This window comes from Ursus americanus, chromosome 3 (assembly GCF_024610735.1).
Source record: "Ursus americanus isolate L20-20 chromosome 3, mUrsAme1.1.p, whole genome shotgun sequence".
Taxonomy (NCBI): Eukaryota; Metazoa; Chordata; class Mammalia; order Carnivora; family Ursidae; genus Ursus; species Ursus americanus.
Genome location: NC_142129.1, coordinates 23,013,549 through 23,026,474, shown reverse-complemented (window position 1 = coordinate 23,026,474; position 12,926 = coordinate 23,013,549). Strand labels below are relative to the sequence as shown.

Genomic DNA, 12,926 nt, shown 5'->3' with positions numbered 1-12,926 from the left:
TGGGCCTGGGCTGTGGGAGCAGCAGCGGGGCTCACCAGGCACTGGCAGATCCGGCAAGGGTCCCCGGGGGCAGTCCACTCTTGGCCATGCTCCCAGTGAGAGCCACCTTCCGTGCAGCCTGGGGTGGGGGTGAAGATGGGCAGAAAGGAAGCCTGGTGGGAGCCAGCCTGGCTGCCAGCTTCAGCCTGCCCCTACCGTCCTCCACATGGCCTCCTGGGGGCTCTCTCCTGAGCCCAAACCAGACCCCGTCATGCCTCTGCCTAGACTCCTGGGGGCTCCCAGGGCCCCACACAGGGAAGACCCAAGCTCCTTAGCCTGCCCTTCCAGGCCTCCCAGGACCCAGCGCAGCCACGCCCACCTCCCCCTGCTCTCGGGGCCCCCCCTCATCTCTCACTGCAGGCTTTGGCCATTCGTGTGGCCACTTGCACCTACCCGCCTAACACACGCCCCCCTCACACGGTCAGTCCCACACCTTTGTGCAAGCTGTCCTCTCTTCCTGGAATGCCCTCTGCCTTATTCCGCCCTTCACCGAGCTAACTGCTCTTTATCCTGAGGGTTCGCTCAGGACACGCTGTCTCCAGGACACTCTCCTTCCCGTGTCCAGGCTGGATTAGGTCTCCTCCCGCCCAGTTTCCTCAGTACCTGGCACCTGGCCCCATCCTGCCTTTGCCGCAGTATCGGGGTGCGACTCAGCATCACCCTCTAGTGGTCCGCACCCGTGTCTTCGTGCACAGAGCAGGTAATAACGGTCAACATTTATCAGGGTACAGAATGTCATCATCCACACCTCACACATGGGGAACTGAGGCACAGAGTATCTCTCTCAGAGGCACGCAGCCATGATGTGGCGAGGGCAGAATTTGAGCCCAGGCACCTCAGCTCCAGAGCAGGCTTGACTGGGCATCGCTCCACCACTGACCAAAGCCCCCAGGTCAGAGCCCAGCAGAATGGGCTCTGGAGTGGAAGAAATGGGGGGACAGCCCCGCCTGGGCCTCCACCAGGGAAGGGTCGGGCTCTTACCTCGGCAGGTCGGGCAGCAGCGCCCAGGCCTCAGGACCGGCTCAGGGCAGGGGCTGGGTGGACACTTCATGGGCACACAGCGAACCAGGCTGCTCTGTAATGCACCGAGAGCTGCAAAGTAACCGGGGCTGGCTCCCAGAAAGGGCAGGGTGGGCAAGTGTCCGACACCCTTGTGGGGGTGGGGCACAGGGCCCGGATGGAGGGGAACCTCACTGGCCCTAGGTCTTGGAAGGTACATGAGAAGATGAAAGAGATGTGGCCCAAGGTAGGGCAGGGAGTGAATAAGAAGGAGCAGGGCCTGGACAAAGTGGGGGGTGGGGACTCACCAGGCAGGAGCATTGGAGACAAGGGTTGGAGCTGGACAGGAAGTTGGCCCCCTCTTCGTAAGACTGCCCCTCATACTCACAGCCTGGGGAGGGTTGCCAGGATGACAGGCTGGTCAGCAGAGAGCAGAGTGAGTGGACATCACCCAAGGGAGGGCATGACCCCAAGTAGGCACTGGGTGCTCCAGGGCAGAGGGGATGGCGGGGCAGGGCGGGTGGTCACCTGGCCGGCAGACGGGGCAGCACTCCCCAGGCGGGGTGTAGCTCTCCAGGCAGTTGAGCTCTGAGCATGAGGGCCCCTGGCACCGCACGGTCCCTGCCTGCAGGGCAGACACTGAGCCCTCCCTCCCTCTCCACTGCCCAAGCTGAGTTACTCTGCTGGCCCAGTGGGCCTAGCAGGCTGCAGGGGGGGCGGCAGCAGCTCTGTCTGGCCCCCAGATTGGGCTTGGCACTGCTAGGCCGGGGGTGTGCCCAGCATCAGGGATGGGCGTGGTGGCTGGGGCTGATTCCCTTACCTGGCAGGTGCAGATGACACAGGGCTCTGGATGCCACGTTTCCCCAGCCCTGTGGCCGCCAGGGCAGCCTGCAAAACCGGGGCCAGGCCCGCACGTAAGAGACCCGCAGCACTGGAGCAAAAGCACCCACAAAGGTACCGCATCAAAGGGCACCATTCTGGCGATAACCAGAGATTTTTATATTCACAACTTTCCAGCAGAAAGGTCAAATGTCTGACTCAAACATAATCAGTAGATTTCCATTATTTTACGAGAGAAGTGTTGAGGAAAGGGTGCCTTTTCAAAAAATTTCACCAAAGATATATGATCTAGCCATGGCCTTGAGGCACCACGTATCCTGAAAGCTCTGTCTGTGCGTGCATGTGCGCATGCGTGTGCGTGTGCGTGCATGTGTGTGTCCCTTTTCTTTGAGATCCCTCAGCTCCAGACACTCCACTCTTCATCTCAGGCCAAGACTCCTAGGTTCCGTTTCCAGACCCCTCTGGTCGCCTGAGCCCCTGACCCAGCCTTCACACTACCAGCTGATAGTTTGCCAGATGAAATACAGGGTGCTCAGCTGAATTTGAATTCCATATAGACAACCTATACTTTTTTAGTATAAGTATGTTCCAAATGTTGCGTGAGACATATTTGCACTAAAAAAGTATGTGCTGTTTACGTGCAATTCAAACTTCACAAGGCCTCCCATGTTTTCTTTGCTAACTCTGACAACGCTATTCCCTGACTATGGGCTAAGAGCCCCCCAACCCCCGCCCGCCCCAGCAGAGCCACTGCCTCCACCTCCCCCCAACTTCTCTGTACGTCACTGGCACCGCTGCCTTCCTAGCTTCCCACTATTCCATGGGATCTGACCAGTCACCAGCTCTTGCCCGTTCTCTAGAAACACCCCTCCCTCTGCAGCCACTGGCATCCCTGGCTCCCTGGCTGGATGACAACTACGCCAGCCCACTCACTGGTCTCTCGCATCTGGCCCGAACAGATGGATTTTCCTACAATGCTCCTTTGAACAAGCCACATTCTGGCTCTGCAGCCTTCAATGGCTCCCCATTGCCCACAGAAGAAAGTCCAAACTGTAAGGCTTACAGCAGACTGTTCCCACTGGGCCTTTCCAGACTGATTTCTTACAACACACCTCTCCCCACCCTGTTCTTGTGCCCAAAGGGCCATTGAGTACTGTCCCCTTCTGGTGAAATCTCACTTTCCTTTGAAGATGCGACTCGGATGACCCACTGTCTGTAAAGCCCCGCCTGACACAGTCTTGAGTGGTTCCCCTGCCTTCGCGCCGTCTCCTCAGGCAGCTAACCACAGCCTGCCTTCCTATAGTTCTTTAATCTGGTCATTGGATCTCTAATCTTGTATTAGCTTTCAGTTCAACTTCTCGACTAGACTAGAAGCTCCCTGAGGGGGGCGCCTGGGTGGCACAGCGGTTGGGCGTCTGCCTTCGGCTCAGGGCGTGATCCCGGCGTTATCCCTCTGCTGGGAGCCTGCTTCTTCCTCTCCCACTGACCCTGTTCCCTCTCTTACTGGCTGTTTCTCTCTCTGTCAAATAAATAAATAAAATCTTTAAAAAAAAAAAAAAAAAAAAAAGCTCCCTGAGGGCAGCGATGACTCAGAGGCTCTGACTCAGTCCCAGGCCAGAGTCCGTATTTGCAGGCTGTGCTTCAGCTCTGAATTCCCCGAACCCCTGCCAGAGGGAGTGGGCAGGCACCCTCTGGGCACGCGGTGGGGGCACACAACGGCTCTGGGGCCCAGAACGAGTGCGGGAGGTGGGGCCAGGGCTGGGGGGGACTGACCTGGCTCACAGTGCGGACAGCATGCTCCCGGCTCCGGGCACGGTCCCTTCGGGCACGGCTTCTGGGTACAGGTTATGGCTCCCTCCTGTGGGGAGGCAGACAGAGCGGCTGCACAGGCCTCAGAACGCTGGAGGGCCCGGCCTCGGGATCCCAAAGCTCCCCCTAGGCCATGACACAGTGGAGGAGCAAGAGGCCTAGGCAGCTCAGGGTACATGGGCCACCCTTGGTCCGAGGGCAGAAGAGACATCCTACCGCCACCCCCATCATCTCCTGCTGCTCTTGAGCCCCAGAAACCATATCTTCCGGGTACCAGCAAGTTCCCCAGCATGGAGAGATCCCAGGGAGGAAACTGAGAGCTTCCTCGATGGAGGAGCAAGGAAGGAAAGGCTGGAAGAAGGTGGAAGTGGAGCCAAGTGAGGGCAACTAGGCGGGTAGATGACAGGGACAGATGGATGAACAGGGACAGGGAGGCCCCACAGGTGAGGGGGCGATGTAGGAAGACAGCAGCTCCATCCCCTCTGCTCTCCTTGCCACTGTTTGCCAGGCCCAAATCAGAGGGGTGTGGGGGCCCCCACCATGTGTATGGGGGGGGTTGAGCTCCAGAAAATAGAGCCACTTTCAATCAGCTGGAGCCATTGATGGCAAGGCTTTGGGGGAAGGGAGGGTAGACCCCATTCCTCAACTTCCAGCACACTAGGGCGCAGTGACTGGTAACTTAAGTGAGGCAGGTGAGGCGACAGGTATGGGATATCCAGGTGGGCCACAGGAACTCACCAAGCAGCGGCAGGTGGTACAGGCGTCTGGGGAGAAGATCTCCCCGTGGCCATAGGCCTCACCGTTGTGGCTGCAGCCTGGGGAGGAGAGAGTGCCGTCACTCAGGCACTCACGGCCATCCCTAGGTGCCGAGGTGGTCCTGGCCGGCAGACAGGGTGGCACTCACCACGGCAATGGGCCAGGCCGGCCTTGGGCTCACAGTGCACAGCCCCATCCCGGCAGACACAGGCTGTGCAGGTGTCGGGCTCCCAGCGAGCACCCTCGGGCCAGGCCCGCCCCAGTCCCCAGCACTGGGCAGAAGCTGGGCGGCATTCACAGGACTCCAGCTGCCTCACCCTCACCCGCAGCTCCTTGTTCTGGGGGAAAGAGGCGGAGGGGAAGGCAGGAGGTGCTGGCTCAGCCCCGCCCCATCCAACATACCCGGCAGATTTGGGGAGTGTGAAGACTGAGCAGGGCGAGAAGGAAATCTGACTGTTCCAGGGCACAGGTGGCTCCCCTCCAGACAGCACCCAGCTGAGCCACAGTTCTCAAGATTCGGAGTTTGGACAGGCTCCCAGGGGGCGCACGGGGCCCCCAGACCTCTCCTTTGGACAGAAGCGGACGCAATCCCCTCTCCCCATTAAAGACCTTCATCCATCCAGAATCTTTTCTGATGATGCCTTATGTATATTAGGTGCTCTATACTGTTGGCCAAATACATGAAAACATGAACATCTAAACTGATAAAACAAATACTCTGGAGGTTCTTCATCTGTATGAAAGAATCAATATTAAGAACCATTCATATAAGAACTTCTCCATGTGCATTTAAAACCAAACTTTATTTTACAGTTCCCACACCCCCCCAGCCCAACCCTTCTTTCCTCTAACAATGCAAGGCCCGCCCTACCCCGCACACACCCACTGGACTCCTGCACAACCTGCTCTCTGAGCTCCATCATCTGGGCTTCCAGCCTTCCCAGCCGTTCCTCCAGGGGGCGCCCCTGCTCCTGCGGGGCCCCAGCAGGGGCAGAGGCGTGGGCTGGCTCCTGCTGCTGGTAGTGGTGGATGTCCACAAGCTCAGGGGAATCCCTGAGGATGACCCCACCTGAAGGGGACAAGAATCCAAGGTGGGCCTGTGGGTGAGGGGCTCACAAGGTTTCCTGAGTCCTGTCTTCCAAACCCTGTAGGGGAGGAGGGGAACCCTGGGCCTCACCCCTGTCCACCTGCCCACTCACCTTCCCGAAAAGGAGATTTGGTCTGTGAGGGTGCTGGAGTAAAAGCACGGAAGGAGAAGGGAGAAGGTGGACAAAAGGGACCCAGACCAGCTTTCCCAAGTAGCAAGGACCTCTGTCAGGTATCAGCCCCAGGACCCTGCCCTGCTGGGGCCACGGGAAGAGCATCCAGACCAGGGCCTCCCTGCAGCCTCCCATAAGCTGCAGGGGTCCCCAGCCATGGGGAGCAGGTCCGGGTCACCCATCTTTACGTGGGCCAGGGTCTTGGCCAGGGTTAGCCTGGGGAGCTGACCAGTGAGGCTGGGAGCAGCCGGTGTAGGCTACAGTGCAGGGGAGGGAGCTGGCCATGTGACCTGCAGGCCCAATGTGAGCACACCTGGCCCTCCAACTGCCTGTCCTCACCTGTCAGCAAGGTCACTGTTTCCGGAGCATGTGCACAGGAAGGGGCAGACGCTCCCTCTGCTCCAGCCCCACCCAGCCGCCAGCCTTGCCACTATTTCCAGGCCCGTGGTGGAGGGCGGGGAGGGGGTCCCCACATCGGGACGCACATTCTATATCTGACAGAAGTTCCTGCTACTTGGGAAAGCTGGTCTGGGCCCCTTTTGTCCTCCTTCTCCCTTCTCCTCCTTCCACGCTTTCACTCCAGCACCGTCCCAGACCAAATCTCCTTCCTTGAAAGGGCGGTGGGTGGTGGGCAGGGGTGGGGCCCAGGGTGACCCTCCTCCCCTGCATGGTTTGGAAGACAGGACCCCACACTGGGCAGGGAGAGCTCCAGAAGGTGGAACTTGGCTGCATTTCTTGAAGGGTTTGGGGAAGGAGTCAGCAGGGCCCCCCTGGCTTTCAAGGCACCAGACTGAACAAAGACAGCCTAACCCTGGTTTCTGATGACACTATGTCAGGGAAGGGGGTTCCTCTGAGTTCAGGCCTGGGGTGAGACAGCCATTTCCACCTCACTTGAATCCCTCCCCTCTAGTCAGGAAAGTAAAAACCGAGGAGGGGGGTGCAGGGGTAGACTGGCTCCACAGACATCCCATAGACCAGATTCCTCCTTCGGGTGGGGGTGGGCAGTGGAAGAGGAAGAGGAGGAAGGAGAGGGGAGTGTCTTCCCCACAGAGGCAGGTCATTATGAGGCCAGGTCTGGGGTGGCTAAAAGGGTTTGTCGCAGACACTAGTCCTGTGAGGCAGGGGACCGTGTCACCCATTCCCTGCCTCCACTCCCCCAAGCGGAGATTAGAGAGCCTCATTGGAAACCTCAATTGTCTTCTTTCTCCCAAACCTGCTTTGACCCGAGTTCCTTGCCTTGGTTCCTCCCATCCCCACGGACTCAGAAATCTGGGGCTCGGTTTCCCTCTTTTGTGCTCTCCAACCCATCAGCCTCTGCTCTCAGTTGTCCCCAGCCCACTCTCCCCTCTCTCCACTCAGGAGGCTGAAGTCAGAGCCGTCCTCCCTGCCTCCACCCTCCCTGCCTCCACCTGCTCGCCTCTGGAACATCTGAAGGTTCCCAGCGGCAATTCCAAATGTGACCTTTTGCAAACACCACCCATCTTCTCAGCCTGCCCCGCTACTCCCCGCATCCAGGTTCTAACGCCCCAACAAATGGCGGCACCCAAGCCTTTGGCGCCTATTCCCATCCCCTCCCTTGCGGGGTACCCTCTCACCTGAAACTGGGTATGGCTCCTGTAGGTGGCGCTCCTCCCCGCCCTCTGCAGATGAGGGCTCCGCAGCTTAAACCCTCCGTCCCAGCTTGACACCCCCACCCGCACGGTCCCTCCTCTCAGGCCACGCCCCCAGGTCGGCTTCAGCAGGCTCAATAAGGGCGTCAGGGAGAGCGTGAGGGTCCTATGGGACCCTCAGGGAAGACAGGGCCAGTCCCTTGCCTGGAGAGACCAGCAGAAAGAGCTCCAGATTGTTTCACAGAGCCTGATCGCTCCCCATGGAACTGTCCTCGGCTCCCCTCTCTCCAGCCGGCTGCCAAGTCCTTGCACTGACCCCTCTATTCCTGCCTGCCCCCCCCCCCGCCTCCCAGGATAAGGCTAGACACAGACTCAAAGTCAGCTCCCATAGCGGGCCTCCTCCCCGCCTTTCTCAAGACAGATAATTAACTTCAGACTCCCAGATTCCAGGGCAGCCTCTCCCCCACCGCCGCCTGCAGGAATTCCTCCCGAGCCATTGCAGGCAGCCCCCCTCTGCTGGGCCCCGGGCCTCAGCCTCCTGCGCGCCCCCACGCGGGCTCCTCCTCCGACGGGGAGGACTGAAGCTGGCCCGGGAGGCGCTCGCACCCGCCGGGGCGGGAGGTCGGGGGGAGGCAGTCTGGCCCCAGCTCTTTCCCTCGGGCTGGGCTGAGTGAGAGACAGGGTCCGGCCGGGCCGCCCGCGAGCCTCCGGCGCCCCGACTTACCTCCGCCGGTCACCGAGACCAGGGCCAGGCTCGTGAGCTGCAGGACGAGGGGCAGCAGAGCGGCCCGGAGCCCCGCCATGCTCGCTCCGCCTCGCTGTCTGTGGTCGGTCGCGGCTCAGCAGGCGCTGGGGGAGGCGGGGTGGGGACACACCAGGCCGCCTCCCACCCAGTCTTTGTTCAGGGAGGGCTTCTGGAGTCTGTCATCCTGCCTGGTGGCGCCCGTCTCCCTGATGGGCACCTGGAGGCCTGGACCCCAGCTCCGTCCTGACCCCAGCCCTGCGTCAGAGGGGCAGCGGCTGGAGAGCAGCCCCAGCCGGGCAGGAAGCTGGGACCCACTCCTGCATATGGTCCCTGGTGGTGACGCTGACAATAAACACAAATTGATCACTCTGAGGCCCGGGGACGCTGTTTTTCCTGCACTACCCCCCTCCTTGGGGTCAATTCATTTGCCCTGGGGTTCCCAGTTCAGCTGCTTTCTTGCTTACAGGAGAAGAGGATGGGCCTGTGTTCAAAACCCTATTTAGCCACATCCATGTGCCCTTAGGCAGACCCCTAACGATACCTCAGTCTCCCTGTTTGCAAAGTGGGGATTCTAGTATCTCCTTCACAGACTGGCGGTGAGAGTATGTAAATAGGGTAGTGGCTGGCACATGCTAAGTGCTCAGTAAATAACAAATCACAGCAAGGGTGCTGCTCCAGGCCTCTGAGACCATGGTCTCCTGCTTTCTTCTTCCGTTGTCCACCTATACATTTCCTTCCTGGACTCTACTCACCACCCCATCCACCCCAGTAACCCCAGGCTTGGCCCCAAATGCCAAGGCCTCCCTTTGCTGGCTGGTTCCAGCCCATTTGCCAGTTCCTAAACTCAGGCCTGGGGGTGGGGGCAGCCGGGACTGGGGGCAGGGCTGGGCAGTGGGCTCAGCAGGCAGAGGGGGCCAAAGGGAGGAAGTGAGGAAAGCTGGCCACGAACTCCTCAGTGCAGCTGGGAAGCAGGGGGAGGTGGGGATGGGCCCCTGAGCTCACACACAGGCAAAGGGACATAGAGGGTGGAGCCATGAGTCCTGCCAAAGCAGTCTCCCTCCCAGCTGTAAAGGCCAGCAAGTCAGAAGTCACCCTTCCCCTCAGCCCAGGCAGGGGCTGAAGTTCCCCCTCCCCTACCGGCCCACTCTCCATGCACCTTAAGAGAGGGCAGCATCTCTCCCAGGAGTCTGGGCCCCATAAAAGGGCCTGAGCAGTTGGCTGTAGGGGGAGGGGCGGCGGTGAGCCAGGGCTGAGACGGAGCCTCTGCCGGCCTGGAACTAGACTCACAGGAGCAGGGGAAAGCTAGGCCCGCAGGCCAGGGAAGAAACAAGGAAGTGGCAGCTCTCGTCCCACCAGGGTTAAAGAAAATGGTGCCTGTTATAAGGCAGGTCCCCTGGGAGACTGGGTGGAGCAGAGGCTAAGAGCAGACTCTGGTGAGAGCTGCCAGACCAAACCCTGGGTCTGAGGATACTTTCTACTGGTGACCTCAGGCAAGTCATTTAACTTCCAGTGGCTAATTTTTCTTAGCTGTGACATGTCACTCTAATAGCACTCCTATAGAGTGTTTTGTGACGCTGAATGGCTGAAAAGAGCACTCAGCACATTCTTCATCTGCAATAGAAGGTAAAGAAGCTTCTGGAAAACTCACTCTATGAAATAAAAACCCATGGCCCGGAGGAAAGGGCATTTGAGAGGCATTTGAGTTCCACTGTGAGTGATTACTGTGAGTGTCTTTTGTGCCGGGCATCGAGGCCGATACAGGAATATAGCAATAAACGAAACCTCGTCCTGTGGAATGCCCCTGTGCAGGCCAAGGGAAGGGGGAACGGGGTCCCTGACGGAGGGGGCGTGTGAGCATGGGATCGTAAGTGCACGCAAGCGTCAGGCTTGGAATACAGGGCTCACGTTTCTCTGCCAGATGCAGCTGTCCCGACCAACACCCAGCCCATTCTTTAGAAGAGGGCATTCCAGCTAGAGAAAGCAGAAAAGACTCAGGCTTGAGTCCTTATTGGCAGGATGGCCCCACATACAGCGTGGTGTGTGGGAGCCAGGGCATGTGTGCGCAGCAGCAGGACTCCAGGGTTCAGAGTCGGTGAGTTCTGAGTTCAACTCCTGCTTCACGCCATGGTCTGAGCTAGTGGTTCTGCATTTCTCCCCATCCCCATTCACCCTCCCCCCCTCAGCCCCTACGCACTGAACCCCCCTCACTTCCTTTTGGGTCAGCCGATGAGAGGCACAAAAGCAGGAGAGGAGAGTGGTTGGGGGTATTTCTTCCCTCCTTCTGCTCATCTGGGCTCTGGTAACACTATTCCTTCCCCTTGTCCTCTCTGCCCGCCCCCCATTCCCGGGGGGGAGGGGGTGCTGGCTTCCTGCTATTGTTAATCCCCCCGGTCTTCAACATCCCATGTGGATTCTCTTAACACTGAGTCTGCAGGTCTGTAAATAGTCCCTTCTTTAAGTTCTCCTGAGCTAGGGGTACCTGGGTGGCTCAGTCGGTTAAGTGTCTACCTTCAGCTCAGTTCATGATCTTAGGGTCCTGGGATCGAGCCCCATGTCAGGCTCTCTGTTCAGCAGGGAGTCTGCTTCTCCCTCTCCCTTTGTCCTATCCCTCCTCTCCCCCCACCCTTGTGCGTGCACGCGCTCACGCGCGCTCTCTCTCTCTCAAATAAATAAATAAAATCTAAAAAAATAAGTTCTCCTGAGCTAAACCCTTTTGAAGGGAATTCTGTTTTCTCCTGGGTCTTCACTCAAAACGGGAAACTTACAAATTATTCCACTAAATTACTCTGCCTTCCTAAGCCGACATCTTTCATCTGTAAGTACTAACCCTACTGCAGGTGGAGAAAGTTCGGTGAGGATGTGTGCCTGACATATGCGAGGCTCCCAGCACACAGAAGACCCCAACATAAGTTACCTCCTGGACGTTACCCGCTTCAGGCTGTACTGCCGATAGCAGCAGGTTGGTTTCCTCTTTGGATTTGCAGGCTGGAAGCAAAAGGCCGCTGTGGGGAGGAAGGGACAGAGAGGATTAGTAAATGATTAATTTTTTGTACGTCTTTTGCTATCTTTCAAATCACACCAGTTGTAACAAATGCAGTGAGATACTACAAAGGTTTGCAGACCAAGTGCATCATTACATCTGCTCCGACGCCTTGTCTTGCCCAGCTCCTCCCACCGCACAGGACCAAGGGTAACACGGGTCTGATCTTCCACACCCTTCACCTGGCTCACACAACCGTACGCGAGCACGCGTACACCACGTGATTTCGTTTGGAGCTGGCATTTTGCAACAGGCGGTGCAGGATCTCAGCGCCCCCGCCCCACCCCGACAACCCTTGCCAGCTTGCCCCTGAGTCAGCAATCTCAGTGGCTCCTGTCTCAGCCTCCCAATGCCCCTGGGACCCTCCCTCCACACTCACAACGTCGTGTCCACCCCAGGCAAAGGTCACCCCTGGCTGAGCAGCTGAGCGGCTGAAGCACGTGGGGGATGTGTTGTTGGTCACAGATCTGAGATTCAAATCCCACAACTGTATCCCACAGTGTTGCTGCCCCTCCCCCAGATGCAGAGTAAGTAGCCCACCAGTTGCCCTCCAGGAAGGTCATCCTTTGCCTGTCCTTAAAATGCCAACAAAGGCCGCCTCCCGACGTTCCAGGCTCTATGCCAAGCTGCAGCGTGTCTACTCGGTACGGAATGCCAGTCCACACACTTGACCAACACTGCTCGCAGATTACTACTCACAGGCGGAATACTTCCTTGTTGGACTGAACCTGCTGGGATTTTAGGAGTGTGTGTGCATTTTTTGGTTTTGTTTTTGGCATAGAGAGGCTGATGCCATCAGATTGCATATCTGAACCCTGCAGAGCAGAGCAAGAACCTAGGGGGTGGGCAGAAGGGGTCCAGGTGCCCACACGGGGACCACCAAGCCTTGAAGTTCTGCAGCCAGGAGGGGAGCTTGCCCATCATACTTGCCCATCATACTATTCCCACCTAGGGTCTCTCCAATCTCTTTGTGACTTTCTTTTCTCAAGGACTGACCCCTGGGGATCCCATGAGGGCTTGGAGAAGCTAAGAGGGTGGGGGAAGAGAGGACGAGATACATAGGGGTAGCTTCCTGCTGAATCCCCTCTTCTCCTATCCGCCCATTTCTCTTCTTCCTATCCCTCATGGCCCTGACAGGCAAGGAAACTGAGGCTTGCAGAGTTTAAGCGCCTAAGCGAGCTCACTCAGCTGGAGAACGGCTCGGCTCTCCACCCCAGCTCTGACGCCTAACCCCAGTGGAGATGTCTGCTGGCTCTTCTCCCACCGCCCATGACTTCTGCACACGGGGAACTTCTGCTTCTCGTCAGTTCTGCCGCAGCACTGGGAATTCATGCAGTTACAAGATTCAGGTGTATTCTCCCTTGCAGAGAGGGCTGGGATCACCCCTTGGGCAGGTCTGCTTTGCCAACTCTGCCCCTCATCTGCTTGAATCCCAGGGTATGGGCAGGGGGGTTGCTTGGCAGGTACCGGTGGATGGGCACACTGACAGGGGTCTCTCTTTCCACCGCCTCAATCCCATTATAAAATCCAAGGATTGGGTTGGGGGTACTGAGTCTCAGTACCTATTCCTGTGATCCTGGGTCAGGGCCCCAGAATTCAGATCCGAAACAAAGGCAAGGCCTATCGTTAACAGCCTGCCTCAGAATGGACGCAACTCAGTTTGTGGCTCTGAGGAGCCAGGGGGAGGCTGGTGAGTGCGGGGCAGTGTCTACACTTGCCCAGGGCCCTCTGCTTTGGGTTAGCTCAGAACCCCTTGGCAGTCGGGCGCTGAGAGGCCCATGCTTGCCTTCCCACATGGGCTGCACAGAGGAGACACTGGCTCACTGGAG

At 58.3% G+C, this 12,926-nt stretch overlaps 1 protein-coding gene across 2 annotated transcripts in view; it reads right to left on the bottom strand.

The window, feature by feature from the left end:
- KCP (kielin cysteine rich BMP regulator) overlaps positions 1–12,926 on the bottom strand; it is a 45,708-nt gene that overhangs the window by 18,986 nt on the left and 13,796 nt on the right. For both annotated transcript variants that reach the window (XM_045792679.2, XM_045792678.2), the window contains exons 4-14: positions 10,972–11,059; positions 8,037–8,399; positions 5,346–5,512; positions 4,592–4,781; positions 4,426–4,502; positions 3,652–3,736; positions 1,859–1,926; positions 1,567–1,663; positions 1,347–1,429; positions 1,021–1,114; positions 36–118 (exon numbers count right to left, since the gene is read on the bottom strand). In XM_045792679.2, coding sequence (XP_045648635.2) covers positions 36–118; positions 1,021–1,114; positions 1,347–1,429; positions 1,567–1,663; positions 1,859–1,926; positions 3,652–3,736; positions 4,426–4,502; positions 4,592–4,781; positions 5,346–5,512; positions 8,037–8,115 — 1,023 coding nt within the window. In that variant the 5' untranslated portion in view covers positions 8,116–8,399; positions 10,972–11,059. The remainder of the gene's footprint in view (positions 1–35; positions 119–1,020; positions 1,115–1,346; positions 1,430–1,566; positions 1,664–1,858; positions 1,927–3,651; positions 3,737–4,425; positions 4,503–4,591; positions 4,782–5,345; positions 5,513–8,036; positions 8,400–10,971; positions 11,060–12,926) is intronic.